At 42.8% G+C, this 20,595-nt stretch overlaps 1 protein-coding gene across 1 annotated transcript in view; it reads right to left on the bottom strand.

The window, feature by feature from the left end:
* Positions 1–3,077: 3,077 nt before the first annotated feature.
* LOC129862732 (plasma membrane calcium-transporting ATPase 1-like) overlaps positions 3,078–20,595 on the bottom strand; it is a 38,745-nt gene continuing 21,227 nt past the window's right edge. Inside the window, exons 8-21 of the mRNA XM_055934646.1 lie at positions 17,709–17,855; positions 17,357–17,571; positions 17,000–17,242; positions 16,460–16,701; positions 16,114–16,351; positions 15,712–15,891; positions 15,532–15,619; positions 15,274–15,380; positions 14,945–15,136; positions 14,538–14,751; positions 6,526–6,737; positions 6,316–6,423; positions 6,006–6,194; positions 3,078–5,853 (exon numbers count right to left, since the gene is read on the bottom strand). Of these exons, the coding sequence (XP_055790621.1) occupies positions 5,482–5,853; positions 6,006–6,194; positions 6,316–6,423; positions 6,526–6,737; positions 14,538–14,751; positions 14,945–15,136; positions 15,274–15,380; positions 15,532–15,619; positions 15,712–15,891; positions 16,114–16,351; positions 16,460–16,701; positions 17,000–17,242; positions 17,357–17,571; positions 17,709–17,855 (2,747 nt within the window). The 3' untranslated portion in view covers positions 3,078–5,481. The remainder of the gene's footprint in view (positions 5,854–6,005; positions 6,195–6,315; positions 6,424–6,525; positions 6,738–14,537; positions 14,752–14,944; positions 15,137–15,273; positions 15,381–15,531; positions 15,620–15,711; positions 15,892–16,113; positions 16,352–16,459; positions 16,702–16,999; positions 17,243–17,356; positions 17,572–17,708; positions 17,856–20,595) is intronic.

Raw genomic sequence — 20,595 nt, 5'->3', positions numbered from 1 at the left:
ACGACCGCCGAACGCCACCCGCACGGGAAGGAGAGCCTGCCTCGGTCGAAGTCGTGACATCATTACGTCTTCATCGCAATTAGGGATTGCCTCTTATCCGTTTGTCGTCCCTTTATGCCAAAGTTCATACATCTCAATTGTCAGTAGAAATCACATTTATGTAAGCAAGTCAGCCATATCAGCTACGTTTTTTTTAAAAGGCAGTAAATGAGGCTGAATGAACTGTTTCACTGTCATACAATGTTCATCTGATAGCCAGGTTTAGCAGTGGTAAGGTGTTGGGACTGCTGTTGGGACTCTGCTGGGACAGCTTTATGTAGGCCCTAAACATTTGTCACCGTTATAGTGCAATTAATGTATTGTTTAGTGTTGTGTTGTGTAGTGTAGTGGATTTGATGACATGCCACTGCGTATTAGTCAGTATGTCAGTGTAACGGTATTGATCTGTCAATTTCCCAAGATAATTCCCTACTTTTCAGTTGTTCGTTTGTTAGGCTATTAGTGAAAGGTGCCACACAATATTGATTATTGTATTATCATGGATCTAGTTCAGTCTTATCAATCACTTAAACACATTTAATAATCTCTTACCTAGCTTGATGACTGTGGGCTTTTTTGCTTACTTTTTGTTGTTATAAATAGAGATGCTAGAAAGGTAATGGGTCATATTAGATTGTGTAGAAATGCAGGAAATGTGCTTTGAATGCCCCCCCAAAAAATGGGAGGACCCCCAGACCACTGCCAAGTTATGTCAAACAAAAGATTGTAAAATATACCATGTCCGTAAAATGTATATACTATGCATACGCTGGAAGTATAAACCTAAGTCTTGTTGTCCATTAGTTTACTCCAATTAGGGGACGGATGGTAGGGTTAGGGGAAAATAATAAAGGAAAATGTATATTTTTATATTTTTTATTTTATTTTTCAAATCTATATATATTTACAAAAAAATACAGTGCCTTCGGAAAGTATTCAGACCCCTTGACTTTTTCAACATTTTGTTATGTTACAGCCTTATTCTAAAATTGATTAAATAATAAAATGTCTTCATCAATATCATCAACACAATACCCCATAATAACAAAGCGAAAACAGGTTTTTAGAAATGTTTGCAAATTTATAAAAAATTTAAAACAGAAATACCTTATTTACATAAGTAAGAGAAGGGCCTTGGTCAGGGAGGTGACCAAGAACCCAATGATCACTCTGACAGAGCTCTAGAGTTCCTCTGTGGAAATGGGAGAACCTTCCAGAAGGACAACAATCTCTGCAGCACTCCACCAATCAGGCCTTTATGGTAGAGTGGCCAGACGGAAGCCACCCCTCATTTAAAAGGCACATGACAGCCTGCTTGGAGTTTGCCAAAAGGCACCTAAAGGACTCTCACACCATGAGAAACAAGATTCTCTGGTCTGATGAAACCAAGATGGAACTTTTTTGGCCTGAATGCCAAGCGTCACGCCTGGAGGAAACCTAGCAGGGACTGGGAGACAAGTCAGGATTGAGGGAAAGATGAATGGGGCAAAGTACAGAGAGATCCTTGATGAAAATCTGCTCCAGAGCGCTCAGGACCTCAGACTGGGGCAAATGTTCACCTTCCAACAGGACGACCGTAAGCACACAGCCAAGACAACGCAGGAGTGGCTTCAGGACAAGTCTCTGAATGACCTTGAGTGGCCCAGCCAGAGCCCGGACTTGAAACCCGATTGAACATCTCTGGAGAGACCTGAAAACAGCTCTGCAGAGATGCTCCCCATACAACCTGACAGAGCTTGAATGGATCTGCAGAGAAGAATGGAATAATCTCCCCAAATACAGGTGTGCCAAGCTTGTAACGTCAGACCCAAGAAGAGTGGAGTCTGTAATCGCTGCCAAAGGTACTTCAACAAAGTACTGAGTAAATGGTCTGAATACTTATGTAAATGTTATATATTCATTTTTTGATATTTTATACATTTGCAAAAAATTCTAAAAACCTGTTTTTACTTTGTCATTATGAGGTATTGTGTGTAGATTGATGGGAAGAAAGAAATATTGTCACGTTCCTGACCTGTTTTCTGTTGTTTTGTATGTGTTTAGTTGGTCAGGACGTGAGCTGGGTGGGAATTCTATGTTGTGTGTCTAGTTTGTCTGTTTCTATGTCAGCCTAGTGTGGGTTCTCAATCAGAGGCAGATGGTAATCGTTGTCTCTGATTGAGAATCATATATAGGAGGCTTGTTTTGTGTTGGGATTTTGTGGGTGTTTGTTACCTGTCTCTGTGTTTGTGTTCTGCACCAGATAGGTCTGTATCGGTTTTGCACATTTGTTATTTTGTATGTTGTTTGTAGTGCTTCACTTGTTCTGGTATTAAACATGTTTAACACTAGCCGCGCTGCACTTTGGTCCTCTCCTTCACCCCTGGAAGAAAACCTTTACAAATATTAAATCCGTTTTAGAATAAGGCTGTAACGTAACAAAATGTGTAAAAAGTCAAGGTCTGAATACTTTTAGAATGCTCTGTATTTGATACCATTTCACTTATTCCACTCCAGCCATTACCACAAGCCAGTCCTCCCCAATTAAGATGCCATCAATCAACTGTGCCAGCAACTGCCAATCATCCCTTGAGCAAGGCACTTAACTTGCTCCAGGGGCACTGCTCTGACCGTGCTGCTCCAGCCTGTTGTGTGTAGTTGTGTGGTACTGTGACGCCAAAAATTAACAAACGTATTTTGTATGTGTATATGGACCAAACATTCCATTGTATTATAAGGGATTTGGATTTACAGCATTCAACTTTATTTAGACTACATGACATTATTTTTTTTTAAATATATTTTACTCATAGGTTTTTCAATAATAGGGTATTGTAATGCTAGCATTGCAGACAACTGGGAGGACCACATACCAGTAGGCATACATGTGGTGTGTTTTTTTTCAGCGACATGTCTTGCTGCACCTACATTTCTTATGACACTGATGACAAACTTCAATAGCATTTTTCAATTCATTGAGTATGTTGCAACAATGACTGACAGTTGAGAAAATAGAGAACAGATTCAATACCATTTTTAGGTAAGCTAAATATGAATCCTTTATTTTCAAAAACCATACACAGCACTCAATAAGTTTCAAAAATAAATATCAACCACAAGAACCATTTACACTGCTCAAAATAAACAGACATTAAGTACTTTTTTAAAAACCAAATATTGAGATATAAAAATGTATATTCCATAAAGAGATTGATAAACATTCATTCCCAATTGTGGAATGAAACTACAGAGAAACACAAAAGTGACCTACGGAAACGTTCTCCCATTTTTACCACCTAAGTACTTTCTTTGGATTTATACCTATCTTTCGATGCCGTTTGTAATTGCAACACAGGGAAGAAATCTTAAATAATTATGTCGTCAAATTAACTGTGACCCTGACATGGATTCCAGAAACATCAAATTGATCCTATACTGTGAAAAGTTGCATTAAAAAAGTGTAATGAAGTTAATCATTTTTAGACCATAATGTAACAAAACTATTTTTTATTTTAAATACATTTCTCCACTGCCCAGGACCTCATTTTTTGTTCTAGCATTCCTGGTTGTTAGGTTTCTCTCTTTTTTTATAGCACTTGGTAAACATGTAGGCTATTTCCAATGACAGTGTGAGGGTATTTGGACTTTGGCTTGCAAAACGTTTTAAATAATTTTCCATCCTCTCCCAACTGATGATACCTTGACTTTTGTGACAGATGAAAGCTACAGCTCTCTCTAAGAAGATACAAAGCTAGGCTGTATTTTACAAAATGTATGTCTCCCTAAAGGAGGTTTAGTGCAATAAAGTACTCTGTGCTGAGAGTCTTTAGTGTCTTGAGTATTTTCTGTTTCCTAAAAAATACAACATTCTCCAAGGTCACGAGAGAGATCAAAATTAAACGAGTATCACTTAATCAACTCATACTGTAAATGTTAATGAAATTGAGAATCAAGTTATTTCTGTTAGCTGGATGAACCATTGATACTATTTTGTGAAATACCACTCAGGTCCTTAAAACCATTCAATAAATGTAATTTCTTTGAATTAGGTTATTTTTGATCAAACAACAACTTTCTCTTGATTTCAAAATCCTAAAAATAACAATCTACTCGCTTTACAAAATGTTCTCTACAGAAAAATCTGAAACAGTAATTGGTTTCTCCTCTCTTTTTCTGTAATGTATGGATCTTATCCTTGATTCATAATGAGCCTCTCAATGGATCAGTGGTCAGTGCTTATGATCAGTGGTCTAGATTGAAAGCACTAGGGACACAAATAGGAGCTCCACCACTTTCTAGGAATCATGAAATTGAGTTTTGGAATGATTTGGGAACAAAGTTAGAGATTCTCCGGTACTTTAGTTTACTTTTTAGCCAGTAGTTCTGAAAGTAGCAGCACTCACGAGCCAAAAGCGGTCCCTGAAGATTGCTTACTACGTCACACATGTGCGTAAATGTGCACCATGTCATTGCTATATCTCTCGCTCTCTCTCTCTCTTCTGTTTCCACTGAGCCGGTGGGCCTGCCCTGCAACTTCATTGGATAACACTGGGCAGGCCTCTTGCTAGCTGTCACTCAAATGCTGAAGCTCATTGGCTAGAACTTGAATTGCTATGGGGCTGACCCACGTGGGGGCAAATGTAGGGACAATTGCTCTGCAAAGCTTCAAGAAACCAATCACTATCAAAATAAGGATTTCTTGGCTAATTGAGATAAGACAGTAATTATGCTCATAGATTATGCAGGTATGTACTACATATTGACACACTCAGTCCAAAGTTGGAGGTTTATAAAACAATTTCTTAGTCGCCAAAGTACCGGAGCATGTCTTTTAATATTTACAGTGTGGAAGTGTGAACATGGATATTTGAGGACATTTTCCAGTTTTCTCAATGTCTTCTTATAAACATTGAAAACCAATTTCTTCTTACTTCACTAGATATTTATATGTACCTAGAAAAAACCCTACCAAATAGAACCTGCAGGCATATTAGTTCAGTTTCAACAGAAACCTTGCTTTTCTCCTAAAAGACAGCAATATCTAAAATACATTATTAATTTTTTTTCATTTCGCAGTATGCAGCCCCACTTTGTACATATTATAACGTTGGTTTTTCACGGACACTCAAAGTTTCACAAACGTGTAAACAGGGTTGCTTTCACAACATGAATGAAATCATAAAAATATATAAATAGCCAATGCATGAATTCTTTAGAAGTACTGCTGATGTACAGCAATGCATACCAGTCTCCCTGTTCATTTAATTACACCAAAAAACGGTCTATAATTCTTCCACGCAAAATGTGCACCTCTCCTCGATACAAGACCCAAAAATGTTTTAGGAACCAAACATATAAGTAAAAACAGAAACCCATGAGGCTTCCAGAAGCCCTCTCTCCCCACGTCTTGGTATTGTGAAGTGGGCTGATGTGAGTGGGTAATTACTGGTATTAGGGCCCAGCTCAGAGGGAGGTCTCCAGGCTGTGCAGCGGGCTCCCAGGGCGCGGCGGCAGTGCAGGACTCTGGGGGATCCCGCCAGTCTTTGGGCTCTCTTTGTAGAAGGGGATGATCCTGTCCACAGCATTATTGTTCTGGTTGGGCGTGGATGGAAGGGTGGCCAGCGTGGAGGGTGGGGGCAGGGTCTGTGCAGCGTTGCGCTTGGTGGGAGCATCGTTCTCCCCCTCTGTGTCGTCGATGAGGGGGATCTGCGGCTCCGAGTCTTCTATCCGGAACTCCGGGGTGGTCATGAAGTTGTGGATTGAGTTGCGGGACTCAGGGGTCTCCAGGCCTTCGTAGGGGGACAAAGTGTCTTGGAAGGCATTCACTACGCGGATCTGGATGGTTTGGGGATGAAGACACAGTCAACATTTTAGTATTGAGTCCCCATCGAAAGTTAAAGCACAATCCTGCGTTTGTATCCTTGGTTTGGTGTAAAGCTGAGGGATGATTGTGAGCTGAGATGTAATTATGAGTTGATCAAACAAACCTGAGTCTGGATCCTGCCTAGGCCTCTGCACCAGAGCACCTGCCCCCTTCTCATCTCCATCTCACCATGGTCGATCTCATCCAGGTCCTCCATCTCCTCCAGCTCATCCTCAGGGATCTCCTCCTGCTGCGTGCCATGACCTGCAGACTTCAGGAACTTCAGCCGGCTGGTGGGGACAGTGGTGACCACCTAGAAATGAACAGACAGGAACTCAAATGTTGTCACTAATTTGTGACAAAACATTTGTGACAAAGCTTCATAAGAACCAAGGAGATCATTGGAAGACATTAGAAACCTGTGAGAATCTCACCTGGCCCCATAGAAGACATCCAAAGCCCAAGAACACACACCAGAGCCACTGGTCGATGCTGAGGCCCACACAGCTGAAAGGTTTCCCTCCAAACTGAACGATCACAATCTGGACAAGAAAACACAGGTTGATTAGAGAGCAATGTTATTTTCTGTCCAATGTGAAATCTCCTCTGTGTGAATATCCTGTATGGATCTGAATGCTGCTCACCTGGATAATGAACGTTCCGAACACAATGGAGCAGAAGATCATGTTTTTGAAAATGCCGTCAAAGACGTTACGCTCGCCGTGGATCTTGCGAGCGTTGATTTCGTTGAAGAGCTGCATCATGACGAAGGTGTTGAAAACAATGGTGTAATGTTCCGAGGGAGGGGCATGGAGAGGCGCATACCTCCCGCTGTCAATGTCGAAAATCTGCTCCCCTGTGGTGGCAATATACAGGTACATAATAACAAGGCCCACTGGAGACAAGCAATACGGATCAAGTCATTTATTAGTTCAATACATTTGCTTTCATATCTTCATAAAGAACAAAGTTAGATGTCCAATTGGCACGACTAACTAATTTGAACCCAGGCGGTACTCACCAGTAAGGATGCAAAGCTACTGGTAATTTACCAAAGTTACCGGAATCTTTGGCAATCTATGGCAATCTATGGTAACTATGGTCATTAATACTTGAATAACTTGAATTTAAAAAATGGATTCATATATAGTAAACACTTTTTATATCAAAGGGCAGTGGTGGAAAAAGTACTCAATTGTCATACTGTAAAAGTAAAGATATTAAAAGTGAAAGTCACCCAGTAAAATACTACTTGAGTAAAAGTCTAAAAGTGTTTGGTTTTAAATATACTTAAGTATCAAAAGTAAATGGAATTGCTAAAATGTACTTCAGTATCAAAAGTAAAAGTATAAATAATTTCAACTTTCTTATAAACTCAGCAAAAAAAGAAACGTCCACTCACTGTCAACTGCATTTATTTTCAGCCAACTTACATGTGTAAATATTTGTATGAACATAACAAGATTCAACAACTGAGACATAAACTGAACACGTTCTTCAGATATATGACTAACAGAAATTTAATAATGTGTCCCTGAACAAAGGGGGGTCAAAATCAAAAGTAACAGTCAGTATCTGGTGTGGCCACCAGCTGCATTAAGTTCTGCAGTGCATCTTGTCCTCATGGACTGCAGCATATTTGCCAGTTCTTGCTGTGAGATGTTACCCCACTCTTCCACCAAGGCACCTGCAAGTTCCCGGACATTTCTTGGGGGATTGGCCCTAGCCCTCACCCTCCGATCCAACAGGTCCCAGACGTGCTCAATGGGATTGAGATCTGGGCTCTTCGCTGGTGACGGCAGAACACTGACATTCCTGTCTTGCAGGAAATCACACACAGAACGAGCAATATGGCTGGTGGCATTGTCATGCTGGAGGGTCATGTCAGGATGCACCTGCAGGAAGGGTACCACATGAGGGAGGAGGATGTCTTCCCTGTAACGCACAGCGTTGAGATTGCCTGCAATGACAACAAGCTCAGTCCGATGATGCTGTGACACACCGCCCCAGACCATGACGGACACTCCACCTCCAAATCGATCCCACTCCAGAGTACAGGCCTCGGTGTAACGCTCATTCCTTGACGATAAACGAGAATCCGACCATTACCCCTGGTGAGACAAAACTGCGACTCGTCTGTGAAGAGCACTTTTTGCCAGTCCTGACTGGTCCAGCGATGGTGGGTTTGTGCCCATAGGTGACGTTGTTGCCGGTGATGTCTGGTGAGGACCTGCCTTACAACAGGCCTACAAGCCCTCGGTCCAGCCTCTCTCAGCCTATTGCGGACAGTCTGAGCACTGATGGAGGGATTGTGCGTTCCTGGTGTAACTTGGGCAGTTGTTGTTGCCATCCTGTACCTGTCCCGCAGGTGTGATGTCCGGATGTACCGATCCTGTGCAAGCGTTGTTACATGTGGTCTGCCACTGCAAGGACAATCAGCTGTCCGGCCTGTCTCCCTGTAGTGCTGTCTTAGGCGTCTCAAGGTACGGACATTGCAATTTATTGCCCTGGCCACATCTGCAGTCCTCATGCCTCCTTGCAGCATGCCTAAGGCACGTTCACGCAGATGAGCAGGGACCCTGGGCATCTTTCTTTTGGTGTTCTTCAGAGTCAGTAGAAAGGCCTATTTAGTGTCCTAAATTTTCATAACTGTGACCTTAATTTTTTATTTATTTATTTATTTCACCTTTATTTAACCAGGTAGGCAAATTGAGAACACGTTCTCATTTACAATTGCGACCTGGCCAAGATAAAGCAAAGCAGTTCGACACATACAACAACACATAGTTACACATGGAGTAAAACAAACATACAGTCAATAATACAGTGAAAAATAAGTCTATTTACAATATGAGCAAGTGAGGTGAGATAAGGGAGGTGAAGGCAAACAAAATATATATATATAAATAAATAAAAATATAAAAAGGCCATGGTGGCGAAGTAAATACAATATAGCAAGTAAAAAAAAGTTTAAAAAATAGAGATAGTAGAGATAGAAAAAAGTAGAGATAGAAATAATGGGGTGCAAAGGAGCAAAATAAATAAATAAATAAATTCAGTAGGTAAAGAGGTAGTTGTTTGGGCTAAATTGTAGATGGGCTATGTACAGGTGCAGTAATCTATGAGCTGCTCTGACAGCTGGTGCTTAAAGCTAGTGAGGGAGATAAGTGTTTCCAGTTTCAGAGATTTTTGTAGTTCGTTCCAGTCATTGGCAGCAGAGAACTGGAAGGAGAGGCGGCCAAAGGAAGAATTGGTTTTGGGGGTGACCAGAGAGATATACCTGCTGGAGCGCGTGCTACAGGTAGGTGCTGCTATGGTGACCAGCGAGCTGAGATAAGGGGGGACTTTACCTAGCAGGGTCTTGTAGATGACCTGGAGCCAGTGGGTTTGACGACGAGTATGAAGCGAGGGCCAGCCAACGAGAGTGTACAGGTCGCAGTGGTGGGTAGTATATGGGGCTTTGGTGACAAAACGGATGGCACTGTGATAGACTGCATCCAATTTATTGAGTAGGGTTTTGGAGGCTATTTTGTAAATGACATCACCGAAGTCGAGGATTGGTAGGATGGTCAGTTTTACAAGGGTATGTTTGGCAGCATGAGTGAAGGATGTTTTTTTGCTGAATAGGAAGCCAGTTCTAGATTTAACTTTGTATTGGAGATGTTTGATGTGAGTCTGGAAGGAGAGTTTACAGTCTAACCAGACACCTAGGTATTTGTAGTTGTCCACATATTCTAAGTCAGAGCCGTCCAGAGTAGTGATGTTGGACAGGCGGGCAGGTGCAGGCAGCGATCGGTTGAAGAGCATGCATTTAGTTTTAGTTGTATTTAAGAGCAAATGGAGGCCACGGAAGGAGAGTTGTATGGCATTGAAGCTCGCCTGGAGGGTTGTTAACACAGTGTCAAAAGAAGGGCCAGAAGTATACAGAATAGTGTCGTCTGCGTAGAGATGGATCAGAGAATCACCAGCAGCAAGAGCGACATCATTGATGTATACAGAGAAGAGAGTCGGTCCAAGAATTGAACCCTGTGGCACCCCCATAGAGACTGCCAGAGGCCCGGACAACAGACCCTCCGATTTGACACGCTGAACTCGATCAGAGAAGTAGTTGGTGAACCAGGCGAGGCAATCATTAGAGAAACCAAGGCTGTCGAGTCTGCCGATGAGGATGTGGTGATTGACAGAGTCAAAAGCCTTGGCCAGGTCAATGAATACGGCTGCACAGTATTGTTTCCTATCGATGGCGGTTAAGATATCGTTTATGACCTTGAGCGTGGCTGAGGTGCACCCATGGCCAGCTCTGAAACCAGATTGCATAGTGGAGAAGGTATGGTGGGATTCGAAATGGTCGGTAATCTGTTTGTTGACTTGGCTTTCGAAGACCTTAGAAAGGCAGGGTAGGATAGATATAGGTCTGTAGCTGTTAGGGTCAAGAGTGTCCCCCCCTTTGAAGAGGGGGATAACCGCAGCTGCTTTCCAATCTTTGGGAATCTCAGACGACACGAAAGAGAGGTTGAAAAGGCTAGTAATAGGGTGGCAACAATTTCAGCAGATAGTGTTAGAAAGAAAGGGTCCAGATTATCTAGCCCGGCTGATTTGTAAGGGTCCAGATTTTGCAGCTCTTTCAGAACATCAGCTGACTGTATTTGGGAGAAAGAGAAATGGGGAAGGCTTGGGCGAGTAGCAGAGGGGAGGGCAGTGCTGTTGACCGGGGTAGGGGCAGCCAGGTGGAAAGCATGGCCAGCCGTAGAAAAATGCTTATTGAAATTTTCAATTATAGTGGATTTGTCGGTGGTGACAGTGTTTCCTATCTTCAGTGCAGTTGGAAGCTGGGAGGAGGTGTTCTTATTCTCCATGGACTTTACAGTGTCCCAGAACTTTTTTGAATTTGTGTTGCAGTAAGCAAATTTCTGCTTGAAAAAGCTAGCCTTGGCTTTTCTAACTGCCTGTGTATATTGGTTTCTAGCTTCCCTGAAAAGTTGCATATCACGGGGGCTGTTCGATGCTAATGCAGAACGCCATAGGATGTTTTTCTGTTGGTTAAGGGCAGTCAGGTCAGGAGAGAACCAAGGGCTATATCTGTTCCTGGTTCTAAATTTCTTGAATGGGGCATGCTTATTCAAGATGGTGAGGAAGGAATTTTAAAAAAATATCCAGGCATCCTCTACTGACGTGATGAGATCAATATCCTTCCAGGATACATCGGCCAGGTCGATCAGAAAGGCCTGCTCGCTGAAGTGTTTCAGGGAGCGTTTGATAGTGATGAGTGGAGGTCGTTTGACCGCTGACCCATTACGGATGCAGGCAATGAGGCAGTGATCGCTGAGATCTTGGTTGAAAACAGCAGAGGTGTATTTGGAGGGCAAGTTGGTTAGGATGATATCTATGAGGGTGCCCGTGTTTACGGAATTGGGGTGGTACCTGGTAGGTTCATTGATAATTTGTGTGAGATTGAGGGCATCAAGCTTAGATTGTAGGATGGCTGGGGTGTTAAGCATGTTCCAATTTAGGTCGCCTAGCAGCACGAGCTCTGAAGATAGATGGGGGGCAATCAGTTCACATATGGTGTCCAGAGCACAGCTGGGGGCAGAGGGTGGTCTATAGCAGGCGGCAACGGTGAGAGACTTGTTTTTAGAGAGGTGGATTTTTAAAAGTAGAAGTTCAAATTGTTTGGGAACAGACCTGGATAGTAAAACAGAACTCTGCAGGCAATCTTTGCAGTAGATTGCAACACCGCCCCCTTTGGCCGTTCTATCTTGTCTGAAAATCTTGTAGTTGGGGATGAAAATGTCAGAATTTTTGGTGGTCTTTCTAAGCCAGGATTCAGACACGGCTAAAACATCCGGGTTGGCAGAGTGAGCTAAAGCAGTGAACAAAACAAACTTAGGGAGGAGGCTTCTAATGTTAACATGCATGAAACCAAGGCTATTACGGTTACAGAAGTCATCAAAAGAGAGCGCCTGGGGAATAGGAGTGGAGCTAGGTACTGCAGGGCCTGGATTCACCTCTACATCACCAGAGGAACAGAGGAGGAGTAGGATAAGGGAACGGCTTAAAGCTATGAGAATTGGTCGTCTAGAGCATCTAGAACAGAGAGTAAAAGGACGTTTCTGGGGGCGATAAAATAGCTTCAAGGAATAATGTACAGACAAAGGTATGGTAGGATGTGAATACAGTGGAGGTAAACCTAGGTATTGAGTGATGATGAGAGAGATATTGTCTCTAGAAACATCATTGAAACCAGGTGATGTCATCGCATATGTGGGTGGTGGAAATGAAAGGTTGGATATGGTATAGTGAGCAGGGCTAGAGGCCCTACAGTGAAATAAGCCAATAAACACTAACCAGAACAGCAGTGGACAAGGCGTATTTACATTAAGGAGAGGCATGCTTAATCGAGTGATCAATAAGGGTCCAGTGAGTAGAGGTTGGTTGGGGTCACGGCGATCCAGACAGCTGGCCGGGTAGATGGCTATCGGTAGCAAGATAGCATAGGATGGAGGTCTATTTTTAGACACCTCGTGCGTTTCCGTCGGTAGATTAGTGGGGTTCCGTGTCTTGTAGAGGGGATCAATCCAATTGGCAAAATAGATATAGTGACCCAAGAAAAAAAAGAAAAAAAATTGTCCGAAATACTTATTAAGATAGCAGCCGATAAGACAGCTAACGATTAGCGGGCCCCAGGTGAGCGTTCAGGTAACGTCGCGACGGAGGTGCCAGTTGGATAACTCCCTCGGGCAGATAACGTCGGCAGTCAATCGTGAAGGCCCGGTGGGGCTCCGTATCTGCAGCAAAAAAAAAACCCGGGTCCGGATAGGTGACTGTAGCCCAGGAATGGCTGATGGAACTCCTCAGCTGGCTAGCTCCGGAATAATTTAAGTTTGCTCCGGGATCGACGTAAGCCAATAGTCACACGGTTTGCAGCTAGCTAGCTGCGAAATCAAGGTGCAAATGTCCAGAGCCTGCGGCTGAAATCCGGGGAAACTGAGAGAAAAAAAGGCCCGGTATGCTCCGGTCCGAGTCGCGTTGCACAAAAGTGCCGGTAGATTATCGAGCTAAAGGAATAGCTGATGACCACAAAACGTGGGCAGCTGAAACACCAACGCTAGCCAGCAAGCCGGCTAACTTCTGGGCAGCTTCAAATTAGCTTTCGGCTAGCTTTCGGCTAACTTCTGGTTAGCTTTCTGGCTAACTTCTGATTAGCCCCTGGTTAGCTTCACTGTGGATTTTCAGATTTGAGGTAAATAATACTTTTTTGTTGTAATTGGTGAGGCGGGTTGCAGGAAAGCTTTTGTAGTTGAGTTCTTGGATAATAAAAAAATATAAAAGATATGCGAAGAAGGTGTAAATATATATATACAGGACAAGACAGTACGAGGACAAAAATGACGTCTGAACTGCTAAGCCATCTTGGAATCTATTGCCTACTGTCTGTAAGCTGTTAGTGTCTTAACGACCGTTCCACAGGTGCATGTTCATTAATAGTTTATGGTTCATTGAACAAGCATGGGAAACAGTGTTTAAACCTTTTACAATGAAGATCTGTGAAGTTATTTGGGTTTTTACGAATTATCTTTGAAAGACAGGGTCCTAAAAAAGGGAGGTTTATTTTTTTGCTGAGTTTATTAAGCAAACCAGACAGCACAATATTTTTTTAATGTTTTAACGGATAGCCAGGGGCCTACTCAAACACATAATTTACAAACAAAGCATTTGTGTTTAGTGAGTCTGCCAGATTTAATGAAGTACTTTACACCACTGTCTAGGGATGGATCGAAATATAGAGAAGGGTTACCTGGAGGAAAATGGGGGAGGGTCATGCTTTTTGAATTTCAATCAAGGAGAGGGTTTAGTCTTTTTTAATCTAGTCCAGGGGAGGGTCATGTAATTTGTCATTGATGAAATCTCTATATTTCTCAGTGTTTGAGTTGTTTATCTTTGTGTGCCTGATGCTGCCCCTTATCTCTGATTCTCCGCTGGGCGGACAATATCAATAGGCTATAGGCTACGAAGTGCATCCTCTGAGAGGCACAGAGCAAAGTTATATTTCTAAGATAGCTGCTGGGATGGTATAAATACAACTAGGCTGCATTACACCCATTACTCCCTGAGCCCCGGCCTGCTCTGTTCTTGCTGATCAAAAACATTTTTGTGTGCTGCCTAACCAATGGCTCTGCTGTGTAGGCCTAAAGTGGCAGTTCAGGAGGAGAGTCAAAGGCTTCTTCCGAATATTTTATTTATTTATTAGGCCTAGTCCAAAAAATCTTGCTCCCGCACTAGCCTATAGCCCAGGTCTTTCCAACCCTGTTCTTGGAGAACTACTCTTCTGTAGGTTTTCACTCCAACCCCAGCTGTAACTAACCTGAATCACCTTATCAACCAGCTAATTATTAGAATCAGGTGTGCAAGATTACGGTTGGAGTGAAAACCTACAGGACGGTAGCTCTCCAGGAACAGGCTTGCTGAAACCTTAATTTTAAACACCAATTGTATCCATTTATTCTTAGGATAATGTTTTAATTAATTGCATTATTTTATATATTAGGCCACACATAGGGCCAGACATAATTTCAGACACCTGTGATAATATGAATTACCCAAAAGGGCCACTTTGAAAGTTTCCAGTAATATACCCTCCCTTTGCAACACTACTCACCGGTGAAGAGCAGGGTGAAGATGACAGTGAGCTGGTAGACAGCATGGCCCAGGATGTTCTTCATCATGGTGCGGGAGATGAGGGGCTTGTTGCGGCCATACGGTTTCCTCAGCAACAGAGACTCGGTGGGGGGCTCAGTGGCCAGGGCCAGGGAGGCAAAGGTGTCCATGATCAGGTTCACCCACAGCATCTGGACAGCTTTGAGAGGAGAGTCCTGGGGGGAGATGTAGTTTGTGTTATGTATAGCTCCCCACTTTTCAAAGACCGTTGTAACTTGTAGACTTGATAAGAAAATAAGAAAAACTCCCTATAGTGAGTCAGCCGCTCTCTAGTTGACCTATGCATCCCCTTTTCAAGCAGAAAGACAAGATGGGAAGGATGAACATGACAGCAATACGATGTCTCACCTGTGTGATGCATGCTCCTGTGAAGGCCACGATGACAGCCACCACGTTGACTGTCAACTGGAACTGGAGGAACTTGGAGATGCTGTCGTAGACGTTCCGCCCCCACATCACCGCCTTGACGATGCTGCTGAAGTTGTCGTCTGTCAGGATGATGTCTGAGGCCTCTTTGGCTACGTCCGTGCCCGCAATGCCCTGTGGGGACAGCATGTCACAGCGCATTAGTCACAGGACCAAAAGTACCCGTCTGGTCAAATCAGAGAGACAACATACTCATGAAATATTGATGGGATATAACATACGCCAGATCTTGAAGTATAAAAATACCATACCATGGCAAATCCAACATCCGCTTTCTTCAAGGCAGGGCCGTCATTAGTACCATCTCCTGTTACAGCAACAACTTGTCTTGGTTCTAGTACAGTGCTGTCCATTATACCTGTGAACAGAGGCAAGCATCATCTCTTTAGATAATAATAATAATAATAATAATAATAATAATAATAATAATAATAATAATAATAATAATAATATGTAAGACCTAAAAATGTATCTGTAGTGATAAATGAAAAAATACCCCCCAAACATACCTTTTACTAAAGTATGTTTGTCAGTGGGTGAGGATCTTGCAAGCACACGGAGTTTAGGCCAAATCTTATCAATGCGTTCTTGCTCAATCTGGAAGTAGATTGCTTCTTGGGTCACTCTATCATCACCATTTTTTTTCACAGAAGCAGATTCATTTTGTGAGAGAAAGAGAGGAATATTACCTCTCCCAGTTGGTTTCTTATCCGTCGGTTGAACTCTTTGCCGTCTATACAGAGGAAGTCATCTCCGGGGTGCACTATGCCACACTTACTGGCAATGGCGCGAGCCGTGTCGATGTTGTCCCCTGTGACCATGCGCACCGTGATGCCAGCGCGCTGACACCTCTTAATGGCGTCAGGAACCTAGGGTGGAAGAAGAATACTTTCTTTTTCAGATTATGGATATGTGTGTTTTGCTTGTAATCTAACACCCCAAGACACACTCAGAAAGACCTGCTCTCCCCTTTAGGGGGATTATACATGTACATTGTTGAGGGTTATACCACCACAAGCATCTACCTCCTTGAATTAATTGGACCTTTGCAACAAGGACCTTGATTGGGCATATCCCGCTTGCCCTTTTACCTCTGGCCGTACAGGGTCCTCGATGCCCACCACACACAAACAGGTGAGGCCGGTGAGGATGTCAGTTTCATTTTCCCAGTCAGGCTCGCCGTCGACTGGGAGGAAGTCCCTGTAGGCCAGGCATATGGTCCTCAGGCCCTCGGAGGCCATGGGCTCGATCACATTCTTCACCACATTGTCTCTGTCCCTGGGCTTGAAGACCTTAGCCTCCCCGCTTGCTGTCATGATCTTACAACACCTGCGATGAGATAAAGAGGAAAACTATATTACATTTCGGACAAATAATACTGGGGAAGTTCATTGAGTTAATTTACAAGAAAGCAAGAAACTGAAAGTGCCAGCCTACTTCTTTAGGAGGATCTCTGAGGCTCCTTTGCTGAACATGCGGTAGCTCCCGTCTGCGTTCTTCAGCACTGTGCTCATGGACTTCCTGACTGAGTTGAAGGTGTAGACCTTAAAGAGCTTCTCCTCTGGGATCTCGTTGCGGATGGTCATATAGTCACGTCTCAGATCCAAGACAAAGCCCAGCAAGGCACATTCGGTCTTGTTGCCCACCTGGCGTGGCAGTCCGCCCTCCTTCTCAGGAGACTGAGACAAACCATTTACACGTTAAGGTCAGTTCCAAACTTCAAATCAACTAACATAACTGATACTTTGTACGAAAATGTCCCATTATATCAATGCATGATTTAAATTAAAGTCTGAGTTCTCAGATTTCAAGAGGATTTGGCCCTGGCTTGAAATCCCTGACCTGGCACTCAACGTATTTGCTCAGGTGTCAAGGAACGATTGCTATGAAAAGAGCTGTATTGCACATCTCTTTGTGTTCTGTTTGACAGAGGTGGAAACCTCAACTCGAAGTCTCAAGTGAAGTATGTCCACTTACCATGATCTTGGATGTGTAAGCACAGTTGACTCCGATGCCCATAATGAGCAGGTCCAAGACTTTGCCTGGGATGAGGTCAGACTCAGGAACCTTCCTGTAGTGCCTGTCTCCCAGATAAGCCTGGACCACGGTCATCCTGTTCATGGTTAATGTTCCCGTTTTGTCAGAGCAGATGGCTGTGGCGTTGCCCATGGTTTCACAGGCATCCAGGTGCCTCACCAGATTGTTGTCTTTCATCATTTTCTGAGGAAGATTGGAGGCTATGATTTGGGATCTGGCAATGCCTTTCTTAATTGCTCCTGTCTGTAATATATATATACTATAGTAACATAGTAGTGACAAAGTAGTAATACCTACTTTAACAGAATACGCAAGTGAGATGGTGACGGCCAGGGGGAGACCTTCGGGTACGGCCACCACAAGCACAGTAACACCAATGATGAAGAACTTGACGCAGAACTGAATGTAGATGGGTGTGCAGTCTGCGACCCACGGTAGTCCCTGGATCCAGAAAGTGTCCACCATAAACAGAGTTATCAGGATGATGACTGTCAACCCTGACATGAACAGGCCTGGACAGAGGAAAGGATAGTAGTGTACTGTACACCATGAAATAATACAATATTTGCAATAATGACAAACTGGGACAAGCTGCTGCTGAAAATCAGACACACTTTCAACATTCAGAATTCCCTTGTGATGGTCTTACCTGCTTTGCCGACCTGCACCGCTAATTTGGTCAATTTCCCCTGGAGCACAGACTTCTCCTTCTTAGGGTGGGCTTTCTTCTTCTCCTCTCCTTCGTCGTCACTGTTGAGGGCCTGCATCTCCACGCCTGCACCATCCTGAGACTTACCTGAGGGAGAGGAGATGATGGGTCCAAAGACGTTAAGTTTAAATAGGGACATTTAAATAAGAATTGTTGATGCAGCCAATAAAAAAAGTATGAAATGGGACAAATAGTCAAAAAATGGTACATTGGTGTTTAAGGGTTCATAGTGAGATGGCACTGCTACTGCTTGGAAACAGATAGGGGGTGCTATTCTATGTGATACACCGCACGACACTATGCTGTTTGGTTCACAGTCCTTAATCCGAGTCTGGGGATTATTGCTCCTTCTAGGCTGAGATTCTATACAAACAAATTCTTCCACCATCATCCCAAAACATGCCCACGTTCTGTAATAGTACAAACACACATGCACCAGAACACTAACTACTCAAAACTTTTGTAAGTGAAGTAAAGGGACATTGTTCATCCAGGCAAATGTGTCTAAGTGTGTACAGTATGTGTGTCTGTAAGTGTGTACAGTATGTGTGTCTGTAAGTGTGTACAGTATGTGTGTCTGTAAGTGTGTACAGTATGTGTGTCTGTAAGTGTGTACAGTATGTGTGTCTGTAAGTGTGTACAGTATGTGTGTCTGTAAGTGTGTACAGTATGTGTGTCTGTAAGTGTGTACAGTATGTGTGTCTGTAAGTGTGTACATTATGTGTGTCTGTAAGTGTGTACAGTATGTGTGTCTGTAAGTGTGTACAGTATGTGTGTCTGTAAGTGTGTACATTATGTGTGTCTGTAAGTGTGTACAGTATGTGTGTCTGTAAGTGTGTACAGTATGTGTGTCTGTAAGTGTGTACATTATGTGTGTCTGTAAGTGTGTACATTATGTGTGTCTGTAAGTGTGTACAGTATGTGTGTCTGTAAGTGTGTACATTATATGTGTCTGTAAGTGTGTACAGTATGTGTGTCTGTAAGTGTGTACAGTATGTGTGTCTGTAAGTGTGTACATTATGTGTGTCTGTAAGTGTGTACAGTATGTGTGTCTGTATGTGTGTACAGTATGTGTGTCTTTAAGTGTGTACAGTATGTGTGTCTGTAAGTGTGTACAGTATGTGTGTCTGTAAGTGTGTACATTATGTGTGTCTGTAAGTGTGTACAGTATGTGTGTCTGTAAGTGTGTCTGTAAGTGTGTACAGTATAGGTGTCTGTAAGTGTGTACAGTATGTGTGTACAGTATGTGTGTCTGTAAGTGTGTACAGTATGTGTGTCTGTAAGTGTGTACAGTATGTGTGTCTGTAAGTGTGCACAGTATGTGTGTCTGTAAGTGTGCACAGTATGTGTGTCTGTAAGTGTGTACAGTATGTGTGTCTGTAAGTGTGTACAGTATGTGTGTCTGTAAGTGTGTACAGTATGTGTGTCTGTAAGTGTGTACAGTATGTGTGTCTGTAAGTGTGTTGATCCAAAAACAGTACATAAGGTTGTTAGCTAAGGGAAGAAAGGCACGGGGAAAAATCAGCTGCTGAGCTTAAGAGCTGTAATCTCCTTGGTCCTAATCACCATGAACGGAGTCAAGAGCACCTGCTGCTCGGACCACAGGAACACACACATGACCATATGGCCAGACTATACACACCTTATGCACAAACCGGAGCCCTATACTATGAATTTAGTTTGGTCAACTCTGAGTTCAACTTGGGATAACCAATACCACGAAAGTGGCTTAACTTAAAGCAAGGTCAATTTCCATGCCAACGAATCCTTCAGATCTAAACTGAGCCATATACTATGCCAACGAATCCTTCAGATCTAAACTGAGCCATATACTACAAATCTAGTTTGAGGACTTAGTGAGGTACAGTGCTTTCAGAAAGTAGTCACACCCCTTGACTTTTTACCATATTTGTTGTGTTACGGCCTTTAAGATTTTTTTTGTCACTGGCCTCCATACGATACCTTATAATGTCAAAGTGGAATTATGTTTTTAGAAATATTTACCAATTAACTAAACATGAAAAGCTGTAATGTCTTGAGTCAATAAGTATTCATCCCCTTTGTTCTGGCAAGTCTAAATAAGTTCAGGAGTAAAAATGTGCTTAACAAGTCACATAATAAGTTGCATGGACTCACTCTGTGTGCAACAATTGTGTTTAACATGATTTTTGAATGACTACCTAATTTCTGTATCCCACACACACAAGTATGTCTAAGGTCCCTAAGGCGAATAGTGGATTTCAAACAGAGATTCATCCACAAAGACCAGGGAGGTTTTTCAATGCTTCATAAAGAAGCGCACCTATTGGTAAATAAAAAATAAATAAAAAAAGGAGACATTTAATATCCTTTTGATCATGATGAAGTTATTATTTTCCCTTTGGATGGTGTATCTATACACACAGTCACTACAAAGATACTGGCGTCTTTCCTAGGTCAGTTGCCGGAGACAGAGGAAACCACTCAGGGATTTCACCATGAGGCCAATTGTGATTGAATGGCTGTGATAGGAGAAAACTGAGGATACATCAACAACATTGTAATGCTAAACAATACTAACATAATTGACAGAGTGAAAAGAAGGAAGCCTGTAAAGAATACAAATATTTCAAAACATGCATCCTGTTTGCAATAAGGCACTACAGTAATACTGCAAAAAAATGTGGCAAAGGAATTACGTGTTTGTCCTGTATACAAAGTGTTGTGTTTGGGGCAAATCCAATAAAACACATTACTGAGTACCACTCTCCATATTTTGAAGCATAGTGGTGGCTGCATCCTGTTATGGGTATGCTTGTTAAGGACTGGAGAGTGTATCAGGATAAAA

Source organism: Salvelinus fontinalis, chromosome 9 (assembly GCF_029448725.1).
Source record: "Salvelinus fontinalis isolate EN_2023a chromosome 9, ASM2944872v1, whole genome shotgun sequence".
In the NCBI taxonomy this organism is placed as follows: Eukaryota; Metazoa; Chordata; class Actinopteri; order Salmoniformes; family Salmonidae; genus Salvelinus; species Salvelinus fontinalis.
This window is presented reverse-complemented; position numbering and strand designations above follow the sequence as displayed.